Source organism: Parus major, chromosome 4, assembly GCF_001522545.3.
Source record: "Parus major isolate Abel chromosome 4, Parus_major1.1, whole genome shotgun sequence".
Taxonomy (NCBI): domain Eukaryota; kingdom Metazoa; phylum Chordata; class Aves; order Passeriformes; family Paridae; genus Parus; species Parus major.
The window spans coordinates 63,430,626-63,444,322 of record NC_031771.1 but is presented as its reverse complement, the minus strand read 5'-3'; the positions used below and the strand labels follow the sequence as shown (position 1 = coordinate 63,444,322).

The window sequence follows — 13,697 nt, the reverse complement described above, 5'->3', positions numbered from 1 at the left end:
ACACTTTACCTCTGCCTCCAAAGACCACACAGACACCGGTGTCCAAAAAGCCCGTGCCGCGGATAACCAAAAGCAAAGCTGCCAGCAGGACAGGTATGGCACTGCCCCAGCTCAGGCTGCCTGGATAAAGGGGTTTGCTGAGCTCTTGGGGTCCTGAGGGCTCAGCTGGAGTTTGTCCTGGGGCGGGGACCACCACAATGTCACCCTGTGGGAGTGGGTGTCTGGGTCCAGATAAACACACTGCTCTGGGCAGAGCTGACTTCTGCCTGTAGGAGGGATTCCCTGGAATACTCACAGGTTTGGGGGCCAGGATGTATTTCAGTTTAGGTTATGGTGACCTCAGAGCTAAGCTCCCTGCCATGCCTTTTTTACTGTGAGGGGGAATGAGCACCAGAACAGGCTGCCCAGAGGGGCCGTGGAGTCTCCCTTATCAAAAATATGCAAAAGCCATCTGGACACGGTCCTGTGCCATGTCCTCTGGGGTGAGCCTGCTTGAGCAGGGAGGTTGGACCAAGTGACCCACTGTGGTCTCTTCCAACTTTACCCATTCTGTGATTCTGTAGTGCATCCTTCAGAGGATACCCCAAGCTGACGGTCACATCCTCCACCGCTCCTCTGAGGAGCTGCCTTGCCTCTCTCCCTTCCCCACCCCACACTCCATCCCCCAAAGTTGCTGGGGCAGGGTGGTGCCAGCTGCTGAGTCCTCTCCTCTCCCAGGTCCCTGCAGTCCCCTGGTCTGGATCCCCCTGGCCGCGGGTGCCCTGCTCCTCCTGCTGGGCCTGGTGCCCGCTGCCCTCCGCCTCCACCGTGAGTATCCCGCCAGCACCCTGAGGGGTGCCGGGCCCTGCGACAGCCCAGGACGGGGTGAGCCGGGAGGGGCTCCTGCCACTGACGGACGCTGTCTCTTCCCAGGTCTGCGGCGGAGGCTGTGGCTTCGCATCCACAGGCAGTAAATCCCAGAAAATCCCAGTAAATCCCACTGCCCCCCTGCCTCGGACAGGGAGGAGCCACGGAGCCTCCCCTGCGCACGGCTGAGCATGAGGCTGACGTGGGCTTCTACCACAAAACAGACATTTCTTTCCTGCAACCGACCATGACTTCAACATTTTCCTTGGCACAACAGCTGGCAAAAGGACCAAGCTGGAGTCTGCAGCATCCTGAGCATTTCTTAAAGGAAAGTGAGCAGGGCAAATGCCACAGCTGGCTCTGCACAGGGGGAAGGGCCTGGTGCACCAAAGGGATTCAGATGGGCTGGAAAACTGAGCTCCTTGGGTCTCCTCTGTTCATCTGTAGGACAGCACAAAGGTGCTTTTTTTGCCCCTGTTAATACTGGTTGATAAAAATTTGATTTGATAAAAACAAACACTTAGAGCAACCAGCAGGGATGGAGAAGACGAAACTTGTAAAGATCCTGTGCAGGTTTATTCAGTACCAAAAGTGAATGTATCACTCAGTTATTTTATTCCCCAGTTTGGTGTCTTTTGGTACTGCTCAGTGAGGGACACGGTTGTGTGGCAAGCAAGGAACCATGGCCTCCAACCAAGAAAGAGTTAAGGCAGAGCAAAAACTCCAGGGGTGAGCAGATCTGGGAGGGTGCCTTCTCCCATGGGAGACTGCAAACACCCAGGATGGGGAGAGGAAAACCAGACAAAGCCATGCACACAAGGCCAAACACTTGGCATAGCCTGAAGGTCAACACCACCTCTGAGAGCAAACAGGCACTCAGGGGCTGGCTCCGAGCCCAGCAGCACAGTGTGGCCAGTGAGTGATGCCTGGGTGTGCTGAGCCCCAAGCGACCTCTATGCCCTGACCCCTGTGTGACATTCCTGCATGCTGAGCCCCAAGCAATGCCCATGTGTGCTGAGCTTTGAGTGATGCCAGAAGCAGGGAAGGTCTCCCAAGGGGTGTTAACAAGGCTCAGCTGCTGCCCAGGGTGCCAAGGCAGAGCTGGGGCTGGAAATCTGGCATCCTGCTGAGCACAGGCATCGAGCACTCACTCTCAGATGCACCCCCAGCCTCACATCTGCTCACACACAGGCACCAGCACTGTGTCAGCTACAGTGAGGACAAGGGGAAGGTGGGCCAGAGTCCCCAGGGTTGGGACTAACACAGTTTTGGGATGAGCTTGTGGGTGCAGGGCATCGCAGTGGCAGAGCAGCATCACTCTGGCTTCCCCCTCCCTCCCAGCCACAGGGTGCTGCTGCTTTCCACTTTAGTACTGATTTTTCTGTAGAGCTTGGTCTTGAGCCCAGCTGTTGGTGCCTCCCCTAAATCATGCAGTGGATCATGCTGAGCCAGCTTTCCCAGGCTGTGACACTCACCCAAACTCTCAGGCCACCCAGCCTGTGGGGACACCAGCAGGAGACCCCATCCCACCACAGGCAGAGCAGGAAGGAGACTCTGAGCATCTCTGATCCCCATACATCACCATTTATCCTCTGTGAGAGCTCAAATTAACTAAAACCATCATTTTCCTACCCTGCAAGTAGTGAACAGAGCTTTGCCCCAGAAGAAGATGGTTTTTATGATATGTACATTTTTCACGACAGCTGTAAGAAAACCCCTTTGATACTTCCCACGGGCAAAGGTTTATTCCTTATAGCCCAACCCCAATAACACAAGCACAAAGGATAGGGACTTCCCCCTCAGCTCTCTGCTCCCCCACAGCAAAGAATTTGCTCAGTGTCTGAATTCCCCAACTAGTCTTCACTTTCCCTTTGTATGTGAAAAAAAAAGAAAAGCAAAACCAAAACCCACCCAGACTCTACATCACCTGTGTGCAGTGAAAACAGGAGAGGACAGTGACAGCCAAAGATGCTGAAACACAGGTTTGGGCACTTTACCAGTAGAAATTATGAAAAAATAATAGTAATTTCTGTAATGATCAATAGTGTTTTATACAGTAAAACTGGGAGAGATTTTAGCAGCAGGTTTCACAATTGTGAGAGCTGATGGATAAAAATAGATTCCCATTTCGTAGACTTTTTTTCCCAGAGCATAAATGAGCACAAAACAGAAACACTAATGAAAAGATGCTAAAAAATTATCCCAATTCCCTGATATCTGCAACTTCTTTGCTGAGAGCACAGTGATGGTGCCAGCCAAGGGTCAGGGATGCCGTGTTCTGTCGTGGCATGGTGTTTCCAACTTGAATATTAATGGGAAAGTGTTTCTGTGCATCTCTGCTAACAGCATGATCCCTGGATCCATAGAGAGAGAGATCCAGGTGACAGCATTGTCCATTAGTGTCACTTCTGCCACCATGTCCTGGCACATGAGGGTCCCTAATTTATTCCTTGATTCCTTCCAATGATGGATCAGCCTTCTCCTGTCTCCCACTGTCACGATCCTTCCTGCAGCAAGGAACAGAAGGAAAAATAATGGGATTTTATGCATATAGCCCAAATGCCCTGCTTCAAATTTAAATAAACTATTTCCTCTTAAATGACAAAAAGAAGACACCACAAAATTCGAACAAAAGGACAAGGAGGGTTTTGCAGATGTATGGGCTCAAGAACAAAACTTCACCTATGTTGTGCTCAGCTCCACAAATCATTGGGCAAGAAATTGTAAAGAGATCAAAAATTACATGTTGCAATAGTCTGGTTTACTATTACTATTATTACTTTTCTATTTTATAGTATATCTATATCTATTCTATATAGAACATGTTATAGAACATATATATAATATATATAATATATAGATTCTATACAAAGAAAATACAGAATATGTATTCTATATTATAAAATATAATCCAGTTATTCTCTCAATAAACAGTGCAGATGTTGAAAGCATTAAAATATTCGAAGGATAGATACAGAGCAGAAACACAGATACTTCAGGTATTGCAGTAAATATTCTTCATGTTTTTGTTAAAGTTCTGTAAATGCATTTTTTTAAAATGGCCAGTCTTTACTGAATATCTCAGTTGTTAATCTAATTTTGGAAATGCTAGATTTTTCTTTATTGTTTTAAGCTGCTCAGTCATTTTTATGTGGGTGGTCTATGTTTTTGCGATACAAAAAAGTAAATCAAATCAGGTGCAGTTGAAAACATTTAACTGAAAGCAAATTATTGACATGAGAGTAAAGTTGTGTCTGAGTTTAAAGCTCCTAACATATTAAAAAAAATAAATTTTCAGTCATAAACTGCTGAGTGAGGCACAATAACAGAGAAAGGCTGGATAATATCTCTGTTAAATTAATCAACTTGAAATGTGTGCAAAAAGAAAGGAGGATACATTATCCACAGGTGCTGTTTAAATTCCTTTGGATTTATCCTTGCCTAGAACAGCTCTGTGCACTGCAGCTGTTTATTAAATATGTTGTCCTGGCAGGAGAAATTGATTCTCAGCAGGACTTCTAAGCATTCAGGTCGGATCTGTTAAATGGGATTTTCTAAATGTCTTTTTGTGTCACTGTATAAAATCAGATATGTCCCAGAAACAGCAAGGAAATCCCAAAAAAAACCTTCTAGGAATTAAAAAAACTGCATCCATGTAGCAAAAGTACTTTTTGCCCCTATTTCTCTAGATTTCAATAAGCCAAAAATAGCAATGTGTTAAATTTCTGGTTTATATAAACAATAAAATTGTTTTTTAAAATACATTATTCTAATTATTGCTTAATATAATTTCTGGATATTAACGTATATATTTTATGCTGAAATAACAAGTACTTGTGTATGTCAGTATACAAAGAGTGCACTCAGGGTGAGATCTGCAGCTTCTGCGGGACTAAAAACAAACATCTGTTATTCCAGCATTCATTTAAGTGAATTTAAGTCCACATATTGGACCAAGTCAAAAATAAATTTGACTGTAATGTATGTAATTTTCTCCTCTACTGCCTTGCTATGAGAAAGGTTAATTTGGGTTCATACACCAGTGGATCTTTCACCTGAAGCAAAACTCACCCATGCTTTAAATGTTTGCAAGATGACAGGAGCCTTAACATTCCTCCCTTAGCTTAGGAATTTGTGTTTTTCTAGTAAAGTTCAGCTTTTCATTTAGCCTTTAAGATCCACATGTGCATGAAAGGGGGCTGCATCACAGTTTTAAGAGAGAGAGTATAATTATTACTAATTTATGCTTTCTGATCTAGTTAATAAATTAAAACCAGATATGAAACACTCCCAAAAAAATCCCACTGATGACATCAGCTCAGAATCTTTTCTCTGCCAGGTACGACAGGGATCTCACACAGCAAAATTATTTAGTTCATTTAATATAAAACCCCCAAACCCCTAGGAGGAATCACTCAGGTGGAAGCCAATCAGCAAAGAAAACTTGTTTAGATGGCAAAGCCCTCTCCATCCTCTCCCAAAAGCTCCTTGGATTGGTGGGAGCTCTCAGGCAGCCAGACTGACACAGGCACCTCTGAGTTTGTCTCCTTGGCTTTTTTTGGCCCCAACAATGAGTCAGGGCTAAGTTTTGTCTTGCCCTGAACTGAACCTCTGCATCAGGCAGCAAAAAACTTAATCCTGGAGAAATCTGAAGAAGTTTTGCAGTACAGATGTTTTCAAGGGATTGAGCTTTGCTGGGAAGCACCAAACAATTCTGGAATTCCCTTTGCAGAGAATTGGGAGCAATGGATGCCTCCAAAGAAAAGGAAGGACAAGAGGAAATGGCCCGGAGTTGTACCAGGGGAGTTTTAGATCAAATATTAGGAAAAATTTCTTCACTGAAAGGGTTGTCAGGCCCTGGCAGAGACCATCCAGGGCAGTGGTGCAGTTCCCACCCCTGGAGGGGTTTAAAAGACATGCAGATGTGCCACTTGGGGACACGCTTTAGTGGTGGCCCTGGCAGTGCCGAGTGTAGGGTTGGACTCGATGATCTTACAGTTCTTCTCCAACCTGAACAACTCTGTGATTCTGTGCTGAGCCCACAGGCCGGTGCCAGCCACCACGGGCACCCTGCAGGACCAGCCCCTGTCCCATCCCACCCCTTGCTCCACGCTGAGAGCTTGGAGGAGCCAGCCTTACCCTGCCCCAGCTGCAAGCCACGCTGGGTTTTCTGCTCCTCTTCTCTGCTGGTGGTTAAAACATCCAGCCAGGAGGTCGAGCACCAAAATGTGGTGAGCAACCACCCTCCCTCCCCGCAGGGCGCAGCAGGGAGGAGGGCTGTGGCTTAAGAGACATCTCTGACCTGAGCTGTACGTGTGATCTCACCCACCACACATCCTGCTGTGCCCTCCCAGCTCGGAGAGCCGGGGCTGTGGGCTGTGCAGGCAGCATGAAATGCAGCACAAAAGCATCCTGCTGGGCAGGTGCCTCTGGGAACAGGCACAGCATCCCCAGAGGAGCTGGGTGCACGCTGCTCTTCCACATGGCAGCACCAGAGCTGAGTGCCACCATAGCACAGAATCAGAAAATCATTTTGGTTGGAAATTATCCCCAAGTTCATCAAGTCCAACCTTTGACCCAATACCTCAATGCCAAAATGCAATGTCTGCTTGTTTTTTGAGCACTATCACTGATGGTGACTCCACCACTGCCCTGGGCAGCCTGTTCCGCTTCTTAGCCACTCCTTCAGCAAAGAAATTTTTCCTAATATCCAACTGAACCTCCCTTGGCTCAACCTGAGGCCATTTCCCCTTGTCCTATCAATACCTGACCCCTTTTCAGGCACATCAGGGATGAGATGCTGAGCTCTGGGGGCTCCTGACTTACAGGCAGGGTCACAGGAAGAACTGCTGCCATTCTTCAACAAAGCCCAAGTGCAATCATCCAGAGCAAGCACAAGGTAAACTCACTGACTGATGTCCTAGCAAGACACTGATGCCCAGCTATGGGGCTTCAAAACATTATGCCTTAACATCAACACTGAATGCAAAGTTCAAGTTAGGATATTTCCTATCAGTCACTTTAAAAAAAAATAAAAATTGACACACAATATTCCTGGAAGCTGGGATTGCATATTCCTGCCCAGAGCAATGAGCTGCAAATGACATTCCTGTTGTTAAAATACATGTCTCAAGTCATCTGGGTGCAGGAGGAAATGAGTCAGAGCAGTGGTGGAACAGCCATTACTAAAATAGATGCCTTTCCTCAGGTCCTTTCATTTTAATCTGACATCTATCATTGCCACAGCCAGGATAAGTTTGATACAATTAAAAACATGGGTCACATCCCACTGTGCAGAGCCCAGGGTGACATCCCCAAGGAGATGCCAGGGGAAGGAAGCTTCCTCTGTGCAAATTCTCCTGGTCCCCAAACCTGGGTCACTCCTTGCTTTCCAAATCTGGAACAGAAACTGAAGTTTGCCCAGGATCAAACATCTTTCCTGGCCATTATCCCTTCTCCAGGAGGAATAAATGTTCTTCTGTGAAAAACCACAGGATCTGTTGTTGGGATAAGTGTCCTTGTGCAGGGTGAACATCTAAGGAAGATTAAAGTGTCCAGCATTAAAGAATGAGATAATTGGAAAATTAATAGTGTTTCAGAGGAAATGGATGTGGAGTTTTGTAACAAATGGCTTCCTTAAAATGACACATTGTAATGAGATCTCACATTTAAGAATATAAAAATGATTGCTTTGGTTCAAAGCAAAGGTTCATCCAGACAACCATCCTGTCTCCAGCACTGGCTGTGAGCAGATGGCTAAGTAATAATGACAAGAAAATCATATATGATGCTTTCCCTTAATATTGAGTCTATTTTTAACTTAATAGATTTCCTGAGCCTGTTGCTGTCTATTGAGTAACTCACAATGAACCTCTCTTCGAAGCATTTTTCCAGGCTCTGCATCCACAGTGTCCTTTGTCAGGGACATCCTGGGGTGGAGGATTTCTTTTGCTTTCAGCTTCACCCACCATCAGCTTCACCTGCTGCCCCTTACTTTCTCTACTGGAAAAGCCAGGGAATAATCAATCCCTCTCCACTCCTTTCCAGACACTCCTTACCCTGGAAACCTTTAGTGTAAATCCATTTAAAACATGTTTTCAGGGTAAAGAGTCCTAGCCACACAAAACCCATCCCAGACCTCTGATCCTATATTTTGTCCTACTCTGAACCTTTTCTTGCTCTACTGCTTCTTATTTGAGTCCCCTCTGTGAAATGGGGGGTGAGACCAACACACAGCATTCAGGATTTATGCAGTGAACTGGACCATGCCTTGGCTATAGACTGGACCATACAATGGCAAAGCTGTGTTCTCTGTTTTATATCTTCCTTCCTTCCTACCTGCTGACATCCAATTTGCTTTTCCTGCTGGGCAAAGAGTTAATGTTCCCATGTCTTAACCCAAACTTTATAGGCGAGTTAGGACTGGATTTCCTTTCACACAACACAATGACCTACCCCAAATTTCACCTTCCCCTGTATTTCCCAGTCTTTATAAAATCCTTCTGCAGTTCTGTATTTAGAACACCGAAATGCAAAGAAATTAATGTACATGAAAACAAACTTTGCAGGATTTGTTTTAGACGTGATTAGCCATTTGACCTCTGAGTCCAACACTCACAAATAGGGAGTGGTGCCTGCAGGAGAACAGGCATGGGGACAGTAATCACACACTTTTCTTTGCAGTACTGGTGGGGATCAGACTGTTAAAAGTGAAACTCAACACAAAATCTAGTTTGTTTTATGGATGGCAAGAGAGCATTAAACCAGCTGCTGTCCTTTTTGATCAGGGTATTGTGGCTTAGGTTTGCATCTTACAGGTGTAATTCAACAGAGGGGCTGGGTTTTTTTTCAAATCAATGCAAAATTGAAAAGAAATAAGCTGTATAAGCCAGCAAACACTATTAGTAGGTCCACAAAATGGATGAAGCAAGTTTTCTCCAGCAAGCCATGGGTTTCCATCCTGCCAGCTCTGCCAGCAGGAGAAGTGAAGAACAGAAATGGGAACCTTTCCTCCATTCCATTAGCTGTGACCTGCTGTGGAAATTAGTTCCCTCTCAAAGATTTCAACAGCGAAGATGCACAGCAATGTCCTGCTCTGGGAAAGTACCACACAGATGGACCCAGAAACTCCCTGAGGAATCTCCACCAGGATTTCCTGCCCAAGAAAAGAAGATAAGAAGGTCAGTGTGCAGCAAAGGAGACCAGGCATGGCAAGACTCCGGACTGGTGGTGACAGAAGATGTCAGCTGTGGGGATTGCACCAAGGCTATGAGACACTGGAAGGGAGCTGAACTTAGAGGACAACAATCAAACAGTGCCTTGAACCCAACAGAAATCTGATTGTGTTAAGGAGACCAGTGCACCTACTTGAACGGTTCAGACAAAAAAAAAAAGTATATGTTGGAGCCAAGCAGAAAATTTACCTTCTCTTAAGTCTATATAGAGTTAGAAAAATATTAGGATTTTTGTTGTTGTTGTTGTTTTTTAAATTCTAGTCTGGATCTGTGGCATTTAGATTAGAGAGGCAGAAAATCAGCCTGTCCACTGATAATCAAAGCTGGGGCACTGGCAGAGTATATTGTCACCAGTCCCCAAAAGATACCATCACAAACTGCTGATTTACTGACTGCCAGCACAAACAAGCCCTACAGCATCAAGAGAAGAAGTTTCCCACAAGGAAAACTCCCAACATTTCCAGGTCTTCTCTCAAACTTTCAGCTGAGGTACCAACAAGCCTGGAGATTATGGAGATATTCAAGACTGTGGTCAGATAAATGGATGCACCAAGGGGAGGTGAGAGCACAGGAGTGTTTGTGGTTTGCATTCTGGATTTTGAGGTGTGTGACGTGCACACCAGGAGTACCCAGAAGAGTGGGGAGTGTTGGCCACCGAATTGGAAACACACAGCTACTGTGGAAAAATAGTGTGAGTACCTGGTGGGTGACTCTTACACTTGACATTCTGCAAACCCCTGTAAGCGCTGCAGCTTTGCAAAGGAAAGGGGGGCAGCAAGGGGCTCATAAACCACAGCTTCACTTCACACCGGAAAAGCTGCATGCTGCTGGAGTCTCAGCCTTGTATTTTTCCCTTTGTTTGAAAAACAATGCTTGTAATTTGAGACTAAATTTTGAAACCTTCATTGAAACTTTCCATTCCTCCTTATGAAAGTGGAATGGAAAGTTTTAATGCAATCCTTCAGGGGTTAAGAGCAGCAAGAAGAGTCAGCAGTGCTGTGGCAAGGAGAGTCCAGTGTCACCCCTCAGTTACCATCAGTGACACCTCACAGGGACCCAACAGCACCTGCTCATCCTCAGGAACATGGCATCAGTGCCTGGCAATGGGATGTCCCTCTGGAGCACTAGGAGACACCATGGGCAGCAGAACAATGCACCTGTCAGAGCACAGTCATTTTGGTGCTCCTTCTGTGACTCCCGTGTCCCCAGAGGAGCTCCAGCCATGCAACACAGTGAGACATCCAGGCAATGTCTGCTGTGACTGACACTGAGAAACTGAAGAGGTTCTTACCCCATGAAAAAGCCCCTGAGAGCTTTTCACAAAATGACTGAGAAATCAAAAATATCCAAAATTCAGCTCATTCTCCAGCTCTGATGCCTCAGCTCCCTCTCATTTCCCATTCCTTCTGTCAAATGGATGTGAGTAAGCAGAGAAAATGAATCCTGAATTCACTTCCTCCTAAGCCCTGATCAAAAATAGGTGAATTCTTGTTACTCTGTCTTATCTCTGCATGATTTTGTCTCTTGATTCCTTGTTCCTGTCTCCTGCTAATTATTTGTCATTAATTAAATACAGACATAGGCTGGCCCTAGTATATAAAGATAAACCTCAGTCATTAGCAACTTAGGTTGCAGTTCGACAGCAATCAGAGTTCTGTAACCCTAGCTGTGAGCAAAATAAAACATATGTAGGTTTGGGAGAAAAGAGAAATTACTTCTACTTTCTAATCAACCTGTCTGCTCTCCTGACTTCTCTTATATGATGCTCGGCACAAGTAACTGGTTGTCTGAGTATTTTTATTTCTTCCTTAGCCATATCATACAAGTGACACTACAACAGAAATTACTAACTAAATTACTAATAAAATATGTTATTAATGCTAGTGATCATTTATTTGGCTCAGGTCCTCTGTCAAACAATGACAGCCTATTCTAAAAATACTGTCTAGAAGATGAACAGCCAAACCAGAACATATGAAAACCAAGGAGATTCTTTAATTAATCTGATTATCCACCTTCTCCCCCCAGTTTTGGAGCTGGTCATCAGTGCTTACATTAACCAATCTGAATTATTTGTACAAGTGTTGATCTTAAATCAGAGCCTTTTCCTGGAGGTCCTGCTTGTTCTGGGGCTTTTCCTAATCAAATAATTGTCACAGCAATTTCATTTTTTCTTCTGTGTTGCTATGCAAAATTGCTTTGTACTATGCAATACTTTAGCACAGAAGTCAGTAAAAAAGTGATGTGTGACAGCCCTCCTGCAGCTGTATCCCAGCTGACAATATGCTTTTGCCTTGCCTTTAAAGGATATATTCATTAGCAGAGGAAAAGGTGGCCTTGCCTGGAAATCAACTCAATCTGTGAGCAAAGAGGGCCAAGAAAAAGGGCACCTCCACACAGAGGAGAGGAATATCTGGTGCCAGTTTGGTACCCTGGATTGATTCATAATAAAATTTACTATTTGTCAGAGACAAGAAAGAAATTAGATATTCCTATTAAGAAAGGCAATAGCCCTTCCTGGAGGATCCTTTAACTGTACAGGCTGTCCCAGCACACCCACCACCACACCTCTGAGGACATGCACTGCATGCTCACTCTACAGCTGAGTGAGAACCTAGAATTGATGAATTTTTGTCCCATCCTCATTGGCCAGCACATTCATTTCCATTGTACTTTTATTTGCTTTATTTAAGGTAGATGTCACAAGTCTCCCAGCCTAACAAAACATGGATTTGACATATCTCAGCAGGCCTAACAGGAGCTTTCTTCACTCACCAACATGCATTGAAGCATGAGAAATAAACCCAGTTCCTAAACCATTTTCAGTGATTCAGTTCTGATCCCCAGTAGAAATGGCATCAAACCCAGCAGCACTTACTTTCTGACAGACCCAGGGAAAAGGGGCTTTCTTTGCAGAGGAGTAATGGGGGGAAAAAAACCCACCAAAAAAACCCAAAAAAACCAACCAAACAAACACAAAAAAAAATAGAAACAAAAGTCAACAGGAAAGCCAGGAAGAAAGAAAGAAACCAGACAGCAGCCCAGCCCCTTGCGGGCTGGTGAAACTGTTGTTACTGTATGTGATTAAAGTTCCAGGAAGCATCACCCATCCCCATGTACAAGTGGTCACCTGGAGGCAGCAGCAAGGGCCCTCCAGTCAGGCACACAAGGGTGGTTTTTTTTTTGGCAGAGAGGAAGCACCTGTGGTGAGAGAGAGAGCCACAGGTTGTTAAAACAAACAAAAAGCAAAGCAGACCTGGACATTGGGCACTCATGTGAGGTTTCTGCTCACAGACCACCTGCCCTGCACGAAGAGATTTGCAACTGCAAAGAAGAATTAAACAAAGAATTGTAAAGAGAGCAATCAAGCACCTGAAAAACCCAGCTGTGTGCCAGCAGCAGGTGTGCTTGGAGATAAATGATGTGTACATCTATGTCATGGAACACCTGTGTTGCACTTGCTGGGTAACAATCTGCCATCCACGAGACCCCTTGAGTGTGTGCTAAAGAGAAGGAAGCAGAATCCCTGCCAAGAAAAGCGAAGTGTGGCCTGTATCAAAAGCTTGGGACTTGTCCATAACTACTGCTGGAGCTGCTGTGGATCCCCAGAGGGCTGGGGACAGCAGGCTGTGGTGGCTGATCCTACTTCAGCCATGGGCAGCAACTCTCTGCATCTCTAGGGAAGCCATCCAGGAAAAAGCCTTGAGGTACCGTTAAGAACTGATAAGGACATATTAGCCCAAACTCTGGAGAAGAAAATAATTTCTTCAGGAATTTTTTTTTCCTCATTATGCCACAAATGCCGAGCATCACCTCCTTACCCAAGAGGGTCCTGCTGACATCACATCCTCCCCAAAGAGTGACACAACCTCCCAAGCCAAGTGACAAAGATCATCTCAGCTCTGCTGCACCAGCCCCAAGCACAGACACCCCAGGAGAAGATGGACACGTCTCCTGCCCTGCTCCTGCTGCTGGCTCTGAGATTCTGTGAGTACGGACACGGGGCTGTGCAGCCCCTTCACCGGGAGGGAAAAGCAAAACCCTTCCATGGAATCCAATGCATTGGCTGAAATAATTAAGGCGGTAAAAAACAAACCAAAAAGGCTGACTTGGAGCTGTGCTCAGTGAGTTGGGAAGGAAAGGCGGCATCAGCCCAGCCAGCAAAGGGCAGCCAGAGGGGTGGCTGCAGCACCACCTGCACTGGGAAGGGAGATTGATCCGATGAGCGCCTCTGGGAGGAGGGAGAAGGGTGGGAGTAAAGGGGCCCTGCAAGAAGTGCAAAGGCAGTCACTTGAGAGAAGCTGGGAAGGTGTAATGTCCCTGAGAAGGTGCTGGAAGGGCTGCACCCATCTTTAAAGCCCGTGTGGCTGATTGCTGAGCACCCTCCATGCACCATCCCAGCAAGGACTCCAAGAAAACCTTCACACCATCCACACAGCGTGGCCCTCCCTTTCCATTTCTCCTTCCAGCCCATGGACAGGGAGGGAGCTTTCCTCAGAGAACCCTTTGACTCTTCCCAAGTGGTTGCAGCAAGGATTTCTCTCCTGCAGGCTGCCCTGGGATTTTTGGACAGTCACTTCAGATAAAGGTCACATCTCCCAAGGACATCAACCAGCT

The 13,697-nt window shown here is 45.8% G+C and overlaps 1 protein-coding gene and 1 long non-coding RNA gene across 2 annotated transcripts in view; one reads left to right on the top strand and one right to left on the bottom strand.

Annotated features, from left to right (window-relative positions):
• CD8B (CD8b molecule) overlaps positions 1-1,936 on the top strand; it is an 8,103-nt gene extending 6,167 nt beyond the window's left edge. The window contains exons 3-5 of the mRNA XM_033513832.1: positions 1-93; positions 718-807; positions 913-1,936. The exon at positions 1-93 is cut by the window's left edge and continues 1 nt beyond it. Coding sequence (XP_033369723.1) covers positions 1-93; positions 718-807; positions 913-953 — 224 coding nt within the window. The 3' untranslated portion in view covers positions 954-1,936. The remainder of the gene's footprint in view (positions 94-717; positions 808-912) is intronic.
• A 600-nt stretch (positions 1,937-2,536) lies between these two features.
• LOC107203435 lies at positions 2,537-9,314 on the bottom strand. The gene is made up of 2 exons (XR_001521187.3): positions 5,986-9,314; positions 2,537-3,353 (listed from the first exon to the last, which is right to left on the bottom strand). It is a non-coding gene; the product is annotated as an uncharacterized LOC107203435 (long non-coding RNA).
• Between the last annotated feature and the right edge of the window lie 4,383 nt (positions 9,315-13,697).